Raw genomic sequence first — 13404 nt, forward strand, 5'->3', positions numbered from 1 at the left:
TGAGTAATGCAGTTCCTACACCCATCTCCATGCCTAGTGTTGTTACTTTAATGAAAACATGTGCCTGCTGTATATTTCGATAAACTAAACTAGCTTTATGCTGGTTTTAAACTGATCTGAAAGCTCATGCTTTCAGTGGAGCTTTTGTTTTTTTCACCTACAAAGCTACCCAACCTTCTTTACCAAGGAAAACAGAAATCTACACTGAGCTTGTTTTTAAAGGCTAAGCCTATTTTTTCATAATCTGGGCAGACTCTCTCCCACTAGCTTGATCTATATGATGTGAAACTATAATTATTTGCTCTAATTATACTATAATTATTATATTATGTGAAATTATAATTATTTTTTTACTCCTTCTCCAAAACGGAAGTTTAATACAGCTTACTGTGGCCCCCTGTTGGCTGTTTTACAAATAAAGGTGGTGTTTAAAACCCATGGTTAATAACATCCTAAAATGATATGAAAACAGGATTTTTGCCATTGGCAAATCTGCAATCTGTTATTCCTAGCTCTTGCACATCTTGCAAGCGCAGGAAGCTTGCCCTACCCTGTTTCAGCAGAACCATAAGCCACACACAGAGAGACCTATGGCCTGGATTGAAATGAATGAGGAACCTGCACATCAATGACCTCCTGTGCAGCACAGAGCACATGGGAATCTGGATCAGTGAGCATTTAGACATTAGATGCATCTGGTGTCTAAATGCTCCATGACCCAGACTCCCATGTGCTCTGTGGTGCACAGGAAGCCTTTCATGTTTTAGGATTAAGGTGTTCGCAGTATGCTTGCTGCCATTCTACCTTGATGATTGATAGAGATATTTAAATATATCAAAACATGTTTACATTACAGCCTCTAGATTTGCATAGTTGCCAGGCAGCATCCCTCCCTCCTCTTAGTTAGCCCAACCCTGGAGATGTTTTTATTTTCTGGGAAACGCCCAGTGGGTTGGATCCAAAGGGGCTGCTCTGATAATGAACTTTCTCATCCTCCCCTCGCCCCATCTTCCACAAAGTATCTCCAGAAGATCAAGGATACCCCTCCCACCCCAACCAGCCTGGGCTCCGTCAAGGGGCTTGAAGTGGGAGGGGAGGGGAATCACTTTAAACGAATGTATTTATTTAGGTATTTCCATAACACATGGCACTGTGGTCACAGGGCTGCTTACAACTTATTAAAACACATCGGTGCATATTCCTAAAACCAACTTAAAAGGCAATGTGAAGTTAAACACTGCATAAACTAACATAACAAATAAAATTAACACAAAACAGCAAAAGGTACAATACTAAAGTAAGCTCAGATTGCACCTCTTCACCTCCAAAAGCTTGGTAAAAGAGGTATGTTTTCACCATCTTCTTAAAAGTATGTTGGGAGTGCCACTTCTGCAAAGTGTCTCTGGCCAATTTTTGCAATCTGTCCCCAAACTGTCACTTCCTTGTCACAGCTCATCCTGTTGTTCAGGAAGATCCCCTGACCCTCTGGAGAGGTTTTGGATGTGCAGGGAAAGAAAAGTCTGCCCTTGCCTCCAGGATAACCTTTGGATCCAACACAATATTCTCTAACCATGTACACACAGATATTCAAGGCAAGCTACGAGCTAAACAATGTATTTATATGATACATCATGATCAAACATGGGCGGATACTGAGTCAATTAAAAATGGATGCTACTACAGGAAAAAAGCCAAAGTACAGTTGAAGGTTTTAGTAGCTGAATAGGAGGGTTGGTTAATATTTAGCCTCTGGAAAACTGCCTTTGTCACTCCCAAAGGCAAGGGAATGTTGGAATGCAACTGCGATGTCTAAACGTTTCTGCATTACATCACTGCTCAGTCCAATGCTGTAGAGATCAATTCTTTTTAAGGACAAAGGAAAATAAGCAAATGATTAGAAATTGATCCCAGAATGGAGAAATCAAAGGAAACACTGAGACATGCAGAATTAATCATGTGGCAAATTTAAGTTGCCCATAGCTGACATCAGCCAAATGTACCTGCATTTTATTTTTAAGATTGTGGTTTTATACACATACACATTTGGCAAAAGTATCTAAACTTAGGCCGCTCACTAAAGCCAACAGCTGTTTGAGCACGTTGCAGTTAATTGATGATTGCAATTAGAATCAACTACATCAATTAATTTGCAATGAATGAGCCGCAACAAACAGCACAGTCAATGGCTCTCTCCAAGAACAAAAAACAACCACCAGATTTGTACAGTTGCAAGCAAAGGCACTTGTGGATACTTTGGTGCTCTCCTGATAAATTGTGAGCTGAGAAGTTGACCTCTTTGTAACTTTGTTATTCATATGCTGCAGTTCCTTGACGAGGTCAATAGTGTCTTGTACCCCTCTGCCATCACATTTTACTGAGGCAATGACCCTGTTCCTGGGCTGTACAATATCTGAGAAATGCTCCCTAGGAGAAAACATTTCTCTACACAGAAACATACCAGGTCAGGGTTAGAACTGTTTTCTGTGCACAGGACCTTTTTTACGGAGGAGCGCTCAAGGAAGTCACCCCTACTGGCTGCCTGAAGTTCTGTAGCTCTGACACCTTAGTGAAAGTAGCCCTCAGTACTGTATGTAGAAGGTATCTTAAGCCACATCTATACCATTAAAGCACGATTACACCACCTTAATGGTCATGGCTTCCCCCAAAGAATCCCGGGGGCTGTAGTTTGTTAAGGGTGCTGAGAGTTGCTAGGAGATCACTATTCCCTTCACAGAGTTACAATTCCCAGAGTTCCCTAAACAATTCTAGGAATTGTAGCTTAGGAAGCAAGGAGTTAAGACTCAATGGCCTATGCAGCAGTTGATGGTAGGTGGCCTATGATGGACAGAAAAAAAGAGAAGGAGCATTCATAGCTGGGACACTTTGCCTTGAACAATTGTTCTAGCTGGAACCCTACGATGAGACCCTCTCTGTCAGCCTTCCCCAACATTGCATCATAGAATTGTAGAGTTGGAAGGGATCCAAAGGGTCATCTAATCCAACCCCCTGCAAGTTGGTGACCATCACCGTCCCTGACTATTGGCCATGTTGCATGGGAGCTGGGAGTCTAGGAAGGTTTGGAGAGCAACCAGGTTGGAGAAGGCTGCTCTGTGCTGACCAATGAGTCACTGCTGATGTGTTCTGCAGGCAGAAAACCAGAATTGACCCATGGTCAACCTCCCAGTGATTTAAAACACATTAAACAGCTCAGGACCACATTACCTCAAGGACACCTCTTTCCATAGGAACCTACCTGGACCCCCTGAGATCATCTTCTGAGGCCCTTCTTCGTGTGGCTCCTCCTTGAGCGGTGAGGAGGGTGGCAACACAAGAACGGGCCTTCTCTGCAATGGCTCTCCCCAGGGAAGTTTGCATAGCGCCTTCACTATACAACTTTAGGCGCCAGGCAAAAATGTTCCTTTTTAACCAGGCCTTTGCCTGACTTGATCTACATCCTATATTCTTTTTAAAATGCTGGCTCTTGTTGGTCTTTTTTATTGGGTTGTTGTTTTTGTTTTGATTTTATGTATTTGCTATTTTATGTGAACCGTCCTGGGACCTTCGGGTATAGGGCAGTATAGAAATTAATTTATAATAATTCAGACTTGGATTAGCCACATGCCTTCTTTTGGATGCAGTTATCAAAGCTTCCCTCTCTGCAGTCTTGTTTTAGGTACTCACCTCCAACCACATCCAAAATGCTGAACTGGGCAGGCTTAGACATGCAATACACAAACCCATCCAGGTAGCCAAGAAGATATTATGCAGTTTCCCAAGCCCAATAGATGGGAGATCAGGAATAATTCTACATTGCGAGGGGCATGGGAGCTTTTTAGCCTGAGGAATGCATTGCCTCAGAAGCAGCATTCTGGGGCTACATGCCAGTGGTGGGCAGAGCCAGAGACCAAGAGACAGCAGGCCAGAGGCAAAAGTGGCGACTCCTACCTTAGTACATTTCAGTCATGCCAAGAGGTAGAGGTTTCTACACATACATCTCTTAATCCAGGCAACCGAGAGGCACTGTTACAAAGTTCAAAGATGCATTCCAGCTAGGCAATAGCACATGGTGAGGAGCAGGGCTGGAGACAAGTGTGGCTCAGGGAGAGGGAGGCTGGCCTAGGGTTGCCACATGTCCAGAAAATGTCCAGAATACTGCAGCCGCAAGCAGTGTCCGGGTGAAAATTGGCTAAATGTCCAGGAAAATCTGATTTCCCATAGAAATAGGTTTTAAAAAGGTCTAATTTCTTTGTGATTTTGCTCAACAAATTTAACCCCCCCCCAACTCAACCCAAGGTTCTCCATCTCTACTTTTTCCAGGCACCTTTGCTGTTCAGGTACATCGGTCTATTCTGTCAGTGCTGGGTTAACAAGCCAAATTATGCTGGGGCACCAAAACGCTTCTGTAGCTGGGAATCCCTGCTCAATAGCAACATATTTAGTTGGGAGTTGTGGATCCAGTGACCCTTGTCATTTTAGAGTTAACTCTTGCTCATCCTTTAGCGCTGGGAATGTGGCTCTCCTAGTGACATGGCCATCTAGAATTAAACAGGTCTTTTTTTTCCGTGACATTAGCAGGAGGGACAGCACAACTCTGGTCGTTTTAACTGTATCTTTTCCAAAGAGTAAGCAGATAGAATCTGTGTCCAGAGGGCAAGGAACCCGAAAAACTAAAACAGACATTACACCCCCCCCCAAAAAAGTTTTATCACCAGGCTCTGTTGTTGCAGAAAACATTTTGCGATCCCTTCTCTTCCTTCCAAAAATTTATCACTTGGCATTTCCATTCCCTGTTCACCCCATCCCTCGTTTTCCAGAAAGCTAATGCTCCCCCTTTGCTGCATGAAAATGCGTATCTCCCAACTGTTTTGAAAAGCTAAACATTTCTCTCCAGCTACAAGGCCAGCACCATCCCTCCTGTTCTGTTTTGTGGCTATAAAACTGTTTTGTGGCTATAACAACTACAGCTACAGATGAATTTAGAAATAGGGGTGGAATATCAGCTATTTGTGGAATCCGGAGGGAAAAAAACAGCTGGTACAGCCACACCCTGAGATGAAGCATTTATCTCATCTATTTAAATCTCAGATCCTTCCTTCTACCCAAGACTTTGCTACTGGGGCCTCTCCAGACTGGCATTTTTTCCACAGGTGTATTTGGCTGCATATTCTTGACACAGCAGGGGATTTATTCTTCTTTATTAGTTGTGCTGTGATGCCTTCCCAATGCTACCACACTATTGCCATCTAGGAGGGCTTTTGGTGGGGGAAATGAACCAGAACATTTTGGTATACAAAGTCATGGGATTTGAGCAAGAAGCTATAGGATATGCATTGACTGGAAAAGAAGCAGTGTGAAACAAACAAGCAAAAACAACAAAAGCAGCAGCAGCAACAACAACAACAAACCACACACCTTTGCAGGTGCCAACAGCAATAAAAGCAGGATTGTGTATGACTGCCCCTGATAGAATCAAGAGCACAGCGGGTCATGAATGTGCAACAAAAAGGATGTCTTGTTCCTCGAATCTTCATGAAAAATGCCCTTATTTCAAAAGGTATTTCAAATAGGGTATATCTAGGAAGGCTGGCGAAGGTTCCCTGCTAAAGTGATATTTGATCTTCATCTCAGTCTAAGTGTGAAACATTGCATCGGGTTAATACTTGCATAAGCAAGATGATTTATTTTAGAGCCTTAGCTCCTCAAGTTCCTACTGTAGTTTCTAATTGTCCACAACCACAAAGACCTTGAAAAAATATTGCTGACACCAAAACTCGGGGGGAAAGGATTTGACACTTCCCAAGGACATAGAAACCAAAATTGCATGTTGATCTATAGTGAAAAAAACTCTTGAACTAAAACATGACGTCTTTAATGATAAGTTACAAAACTGATCTGCCTAAGGAGGCACAGCAGAAAGCGGCCAGGTGAGTCACTTGCTGCTCTTTAAAACCTCCAGGAGGTTGAATGCCAATCTGATAATCTTCCATTCTCTACAGCTGGAAATATGTTTATTAAGGATATTACCAATCACTGGTTTTTTTTTTTAAACTCTTAATTTAGAAGGTGTGAACTGTTCCTTTCATTAGAGAGGCCCATTACATTAGAATTGTAGGATATCCTGCAATTCTGCTCCACTGGATCTTAAAAGAGAATGAGAATTATGACAAATATCCATGAGGCTCATCTCGGAAGCAGAGTTCCAGGAAGGTAATATTAACAATAATCGGCATTAAAACCAAGCAGTAACGGAAGGCACTTCAAAACCTTGTAGGCACATATTGAAACGGGGAGGGTGATGAGTGTGAAAGATTCCAATTTTTACATTCCAAAGCAAAACAAACAAGAACAAAGGAGAAAAGGACAAATTTGAAAGTCTGGTTAAAAGCAGATTAACTGCAAAGCAAGCTGGTGTAGGTGGTTGCTGCATGTCGAATTCTCTTTAATATAATTTAAAATGTCATTTTAGAAAAGATATTTGGAGGCTTGTTGATAGGCAGTGGATTCTCTGGTGGTTCCACTTCTCCTGTAAAGGCAGTGAAACGATACTCCTGATTCAGGTCTCTTTTCAGATTTACTAGCTGCTGTTCTAGGTTTTCAGCCTGTGGCAGGAAACATAAAAAGCATGAACGCTAGAGTGGTTATCACATTAACAAGGCCAACTATTCATTTGTGTCTCAGGTAGCGATCTATTGCTGTACAGTGGACCCTCCGGATATGAACTTAATTCGTTCCGGGGGTCCGTACATACCCCAAAAAGTCTACATCTGGAGGCACCGCTTCTGCGCACATGCACGGCGTGATAGAGCGCTTCTGCGCATGCGGTGAAACCCGAAGGTAACGGAACCCTACACTGATCCCCAAAGCAAAGAACTGAATCCAGAGCAACCTTTGGGCAATAAAGCTTCAAAGAAACCTTCTGCACAACTCAAAACTTTGCTGCCAATACCAATTTGAGATGGGTAGCTGTATCAGTCTCTTGTAGCCAAAACAGCACGGGGTGTCTGGTGGCACCATAAAGACCAATAAATTTATCAGGAATTATCTCATTTTGCCAGAAGCATGGAAATGTTAACCTCATTTCGCAGAGAGCTGCAAAGAGATCTGACTTAATCTAAGTGAGTCTTGCAAAGCTCCTCTTGCTTCTTATGCAGACCAAACTTATGCATGTTTACTTAGAAATGTGCACATGACTGCAGCTTTATTAAACAACATAAAAATGTAAGATGCCCTAAGTTTTTGGCAGCACTTGAGCATAAATTTACTGGAACAAAAAACCTGTATTATCATGATATGTCAATTCAGATGTAAGCCCAAATCTGATTTGCTGCCAGATGAATGAGGGTTGGTGACAGATGACTAGCAAACCATAGTTTTGCATTGTATCTGAACTAGGGAAAGCTATTTTTACAGAAACTGTATTTTATTTATAATCAGAACTGCAGAGCAAAATTTGAATGTGGTTTGCAATTTTGATTTGTAGTGTTTCCTTGACAATATTGGTATTTCTAAAGTAATCATGTCATTTGCAATAACCTCTGTGGCACGCAACTGTCTCCGGTAAAAATCCCTGCAGTGATACTTCATTGAACATGTATATAAGTTATATGAATTAGAATCATAAAACGGTAGAGTTGGAAGGGACCACTGAGGGTCATCTAGTCTAACTCCCTGTAATGCAAGAATATAATAATAATAATAATAATAATAATAATAATAATTTATTTATATCTCATCCATCTGGCTGGGTTTTCCCAGCCACTCTGGGCGTCTCCCAACAGAATATTAATGATGATGATAATAAATAAAGCGATAAAACATCAAACATTAAAAACTTCCCTAAACAGGGCTGCCTTCAGATGTCTTCTAAAAGTCAGATAGTCTTAAGCACTCATGAGCCGATCTGGTAACAATAGGAAAGCTCTCGGTTTTGTTTCTGCTGGGGTACTATTTCTTTTTTCTTCTTTTTTGTGTTTTATCTTTCTCTGTGGACTTGTAATTTTGTCTGTTTTGTTTTTCAATAAAGAATATAAAATGAGGACAGCCACGGTTCACACAAACAAACAAACAAAGCAACAAAATGTGAATAATGCAACCTACAATCTCATAGTCTTCTTTTGCTCTCTCCATATCCTCTTGAGGGATCCCTGTTAACCTTTTCCTTCTTTCTTTCATCATTTGTGTGTGCTGTCTGATGCGGTTCTCCACTTCCTTGCGTTTGGCTGCTCTGAAACAAATGGAGAAGAGTACACCAGGAATAACTTTCTGACAGTAAGAGCTGTTTAAAGTGGAGCTGTCTCTCTCGGGAGGTTGTGGACTCTCCTCCTTCCTTGGAGGCTTTTAAGCAGAGGTTGGGTGGCCCTTTGTCATGGATGCTTTAGTTGAGATTCCTTCATTGCAGGGGGTTGGACTAGATGACCCTCGGTGTTCCTTCCAACTCTGCAATCCTATGAATTTTTCAATATGTGCTCACCTCCATTTATGGATCTACTTAAAACATTTCATCAGCCCATTACTGTAATAGCATTTTTCTACAGATAACAAAACATCAAAAACACTAAACGCTCTGAAAACCCAGAGATTATTTCAATCTGTACATAGTGGAGCAACCGGTGTGTGTGTGTGTATGTGTGTGTATCTGTCAGATCGTCAGTGGTTGCTCATGAGTAATCAGCCAGAAGCCGAACTTCTAACAACTAAGTTCTTTATTGTGCAAATATTTACAGTAGAGCTCAAATAAAAATGTCCATCTCATCCCTCAGCAGAGTCCGGGAATGACCGTTTCCGGTTCTTGGTCCAGCACAGAAGGCGCGGGATTCTAAACCCCCGCCTCCCCCTTCCACGTCCTTCCTCCCTTCGCGATTGGAGCGCGGGAAAAGGTCCCTGTTCCCCACTTCCTGCTTGGTGTTGAGGCTCTGTGATCCTGACACAGCCCCTGTCCCGACTCCCTGCTTCCATCTCCCCCTCCCCACTGGAGGAGTGGTCTCCTCCTCCAGAGGAGGAGGAGGACGAACTGCGGAGAGGGGGAGGTGGGTTCCTATACCGCAACGGATCTGGGAAAGCTACCTGTCGGGGTGAGGGGGGTTTCCTGACAGTATCTATGATGGTGCCATTGTTTTAGAGGGCAAGTCACAGAAATATTGTCACATAGTTCCAACACAGGAGAAAAGGAGACTGAGTCCTGGCCGCGCGGAGGTTTAAATCGGGTAAGCCACGCCCCCTGGCTGACCTGACTGGTCAGCCGTGGGGCATGACATGGCTGGGACTCCCAATGACACGGGCAGCATCTCCATGCCCTCCACCGAACACGGGGAATGCTCGTGGCCCACCTGCAACTCCACCCCCCTGGGAAGGGGAGCAGTCTTCTCATTGCCGGTATCAATTGCTTTGTTATCAGCTGCTGTTGAAGGAGAATAGCTTAAGCTGATTAAAGAAAAAGTGCCTGCCTGCTATCTTCAAGCTCTAAAAGCAGTATTAAAAAGTTTTTCTACACCCTGAAAACACCCAACTGTGAGAAGCCTCAGAACACAAGGAAAATATCTGCGGTGACTGATGTTAGTATGTTGCAGCAAAAACAAGTATCGAGGTATCTGTGGCATGAACTTTTGTGGACTACACCTGCACCCACACACAAACGCAGGGTGTAAAGTTGTGGGCTTTTCTGTAAAGGATGGAGCAAAGTAGCCGAAAAATGTGAGGGCTAGAGTCTGTAATATTTCTACATAATGCAGACTTAAAAGTAACTGGCATTACGGTTTTGAGGTTCCTTCCTCTCCCCCCCCCCATCGCTAACTTGCCTTGGACTGAATCCGTAGCTTTTCCTTTGTCTTCATAAAAAGAAAACATTGTAATCAGTTGTGCTGCCCTATTATGGAAGCCATACAATGTTGGCAATGTAGTGAATGTCACCTCCCTGCCCAACCACGCTCTTCAGGCTTAACAACTTTAGATCTTTCAGAACTTTCAGATATTTCAGAATATCTTACACAGGATCAACACATTTCTTTCTTTCAGAATATGACAGGTGTTTCTAATTTAGTATGATATTTGGGTTCCCTATCTGGACGATGTTTTAGTGCATTATGAAATAAAGATGTGAACGAGGAATCAAAACTGAAAACAAGAGTAAGAATGCCTCGGGACCTTTTAGGGAAAAAAAAGGTAAAAATAGAGCTGTCTGATAATTGTTGCTGAGAAGTCTGAAAGCAGGTGGGGCTGGAATGTGACAGAACTGCTATCCTGGTCCCCTAATGAGAAAATATTTGCAGTGCATCCATTAGTACAAAAAGTAAACGCACCATGGGGGTTGACTGAGTACTTAATGGTTTAAAACAGGCCTGGGGCTACAACATTGGCCAAGGGAGGGTGTTTGGTGGTGGGGAAATACACTTTCTTTTGAAGATCACATCTGTAACTAAAACATTACTCATCTGCATTCCATCTTACAGTAACTTTGGACCTAACATAGGAGCAGAAAGAGAGGAAGGAGGTGTGAGAAGAGTGTGCTGCTACAGATGCAGGGCTCCATTAACAGGGCATTCCCAGTTGTCCAGACCCCATACACCAGATGCAGGGAACCTTGGGCCCTCTAGATGTTGCAGAACTACAACTCCCACAAGCCACAAGCATGGCCAATGGCTGGGTTTGATGGGAACTGCAGTTCAGCAATATGCGGAGAACATCTTTGTTCTCACCTTAACTCGTCTGTTGTTTTCATTAAGTTTAGGGTCATCTCCATTTGTTCATCTTGCTTGCTTGTTTCTTTCCAGTCTTCCGGCTTGTCGTGATTCTTCATATTGTCTGTTGCGTAAGGTGCGTTTCGAGAAACCTAGAGAAAAGGCAACATGTTATGGCATTAAAATGTCAGGGGGCGGGAGGAGAGGCAGTAGCTAGGGCTGCCAAAAGATTCAACACCGGACGTGCCTGGGCTCCTGTGCTTTAAACTATGTCAGAGCAGGGAGAATTTCACCAGATGCAGCCTATCCCATTACTATTGCAGTTATATGATTAGGATATATTTTTTTAAAAAAGGAAAGTTTCACCTACTGAATTCCTTGTTCACCACAAGAGAAAGAGCAAGGGCCCAGCTCCATACGGAATCCGGCAACTTCAAGTACTACTGAATCTATTCCCTCATCACAACCTTTTGTTTGACTGTCTGTGACCATTACTTCTGCCTCTGATCTCCTCCTACTGCAGCCTTCCGTAAGAACATAACAAGAGCCCTGCAGGATCAAGCCAAATGCCCATCTAGTGCAGCATTCTGTTCTTACCGTAGCCAACCAGATGCCCACAGCAGGACCTGAATGCTAGAACAACTTTCTGCACTTGCAGTTCCCAGAGACTGGTATTCAGAGGCCTACTGCCTCCAGTGGTGGAGGTGGAGCATAGCCACTGTCGCTAGTAGCCACTGATAGCTTTATCCCCACATGCATCTGTCTAATCCTCTTTTAAAGCCATCTAAGTTGGCTTTAAACTATGGAGCAAATTCCAGAGTTCAACTATGTGCTGTGTGAAGCACTTTATTTGTCTGCCCTGAATCCTCCGACATTCTGCTTCGTTGGATTGCCCCCGGTTCTAGTATTATGCAAGAGGGAGAAGAAAAAACATCCACTTTCTCCACACAGCACCTAAAGCTGGGACCCAGACCTTATAGGTAGAAGATAGACAGCAACTGTCACTAGATGAAGTCCTATTGGAGGTTAATCTCGCCACTTCTCACCCAGTGAGCAAAATTAGCCAGCACTTCAAGTAAAAAAGGAGTGAATCGCTGATACCTATCCCCATTCCAATCGTGCGGTACAATGCACGATTTACCGCTGGGAGGCCTGGGTTCAAATACCCTCTCAGACATGAATCTCAGTGGATGACTTTGGGCCTCCCTCTGTCTACCAAATCTACCTCACAGGGTTGTTGTGAGGATAAAAGGAGGCTTATCTCCTTGGAGAAAGAACAAGTACTGTATGGTGCTTAAACACACCCACCCACCCCACACTACCACAGCCTGCTTCATATGAAGATTTATTTCTCACCTTAATTAAAACAATATAGCACTATAGTAAATAATATAGTATGTGTAATGAGCGTACTCCTACCATAGAGCAAAACCCACAGCATGATTTATTGTCGTTGGAAATCAACTTTGTATTAAAACATTTCTGAAACCGCACTTTCTTAATAATGGAAGTGACTAAAAACTACTTAGTCTTTTATTGCAACTGGACTGATACAACACGTGTTCTTAGGTAGGTGGGAAGGTTGTGGATTTGAATGTTCAGAAAGGGCATGTCAGTTTCATAGTCGTTGGATATGTCACTGGTGGTCAAAGGTGCCATTTCCCCCTTGCATTTCTCTCCAGTGTGGTGTAGTGTTTAAGAGCGGTAGACTTGTAATCTGGTGAACCGGGTTCGTGTCTCCGCTCCTCCACATGCAGCTGCTGGGTGACCTTGGGCTTGTCACACTTCTTTGAAGTCTCTCAGCCCCACTCACCTCACAGAGTGTTTGTTGTGGGGGAGGAAGGGAAAGGAGAATGTTAGCCACTTTGCGACTCCTTTGGGTAGTGATAAAGCGTGATATCAAATCCAAACTATTCTTCTTCCTCTTCCAGTCCAAGACAGAACTTTTGCACCTCCAGCCACACCTCACTCCCTTTAGAGAAGCCTGTTCTGAACCAAAGGGCCAGTGGTAATGAGTGGACATTTGTGAACAGCCTGCGATCTCAACACTGGGCCCTGTGGCACCCAGCCTTGAACCCAGCTTCCAAATTGTTGGTACTGCACAGTTTCTTTGGCAACTGTAGGACATGGCGTGCTTATGTGGGAGGCAATACAAAGGTGACTTGGCTGACATCCAGGATAAGCAGCTGCAAAAGGATGGTGTTCCCCACTGGAATTCGCCCTAGGGTTGGTGTCACAATCAAGAGGCTTTGGTGAAGAACACTCTGCATTCTACACTTTAGTTGTCATTAACCAAGACAGGGGAAGCAGGGCCTCAGACAGAACACTCCTCTTTGATGGTGGGTGGCAGGTGAAGAGCCACAGGATCTGAATTTCCACCAGCTCTCATGAATCAGGGGACATCATCATACACATCTTAGGATGCTCAAGGCTTACGAAGTCCTATCCTATCATGTGGTGTACCTCTACCTGCAGTGAGTCATATACCCTATTGCAATTGAACTTGCCTAGTCAGTTATTCCGTCCGAGGGCAGGTTTTCATCTGTGAGTGAACCTTTATTTATTCCCATATGTCCAGGGGGCATACCTGAACTGTGCAATCTTTGTCTCTTCTGATCTTAACGGTGACTGGAACATCATGGAGCTGAATGCAACCCCAAAGCAATGCGAGGAGCCATGGGAAACTGACTGCCTCTTCTCTTGCACAGCAGGCTGCTGCAAGTCTTTAAGG

General features: G+C 43.4%; 1 protein-coding gene across 5 annotated transcripts in view; it reads right to left on the reverse strand.

Moving 5' to 3' along the window:
• Positions 1-6296: 6296 nt before the first annotated feature.
• LRRC27 (leucine rich repeat containing 27) overlaps positions 6297-13404 on the reverse strand; it is a 38089-nt gene continuing 30981 nt past the window's right edge. For 4 of the 5 annotated variants that reach the window (XM_033149346.1, XM_033149343.1, XM_033149344.1 and 1 more), the window contains 3 exons: positions 10692-10825; positions 8098-8224; positions 6297-6599 (listed from right to left, as the gene is read on the reverse strand). In XM_033149346.1, coding sequence (XP_033005237.1) covers positions 6450-6599; positions 8098-8224; positions 10692-10825 — 411 coding nt within the window. In that variant the 3' untranslated portion in view covers positions 6297-6449. The remainder of the gene's footprint in view (positions 6600-8097; positions 8225-10691; positions 10826-13404) is intronic. The other variant, XM_033149345.1, reaches the window with a different exon arrangement.

The sequence above is a fragment of the Lacerta agilis genome, chromosome 5 (assembly GCF_009819535.1).
Source record: "Lacerta agilis isolate rLacAgi1 chromosome 5, rLacAgi1.pri, whole genome shotgun sequence".
NCBI lineage: Eukaryota > Metazoa > Chordata > Lepidosauria > Squamata > Lacertidae > Lacerta > Lacerta agilis.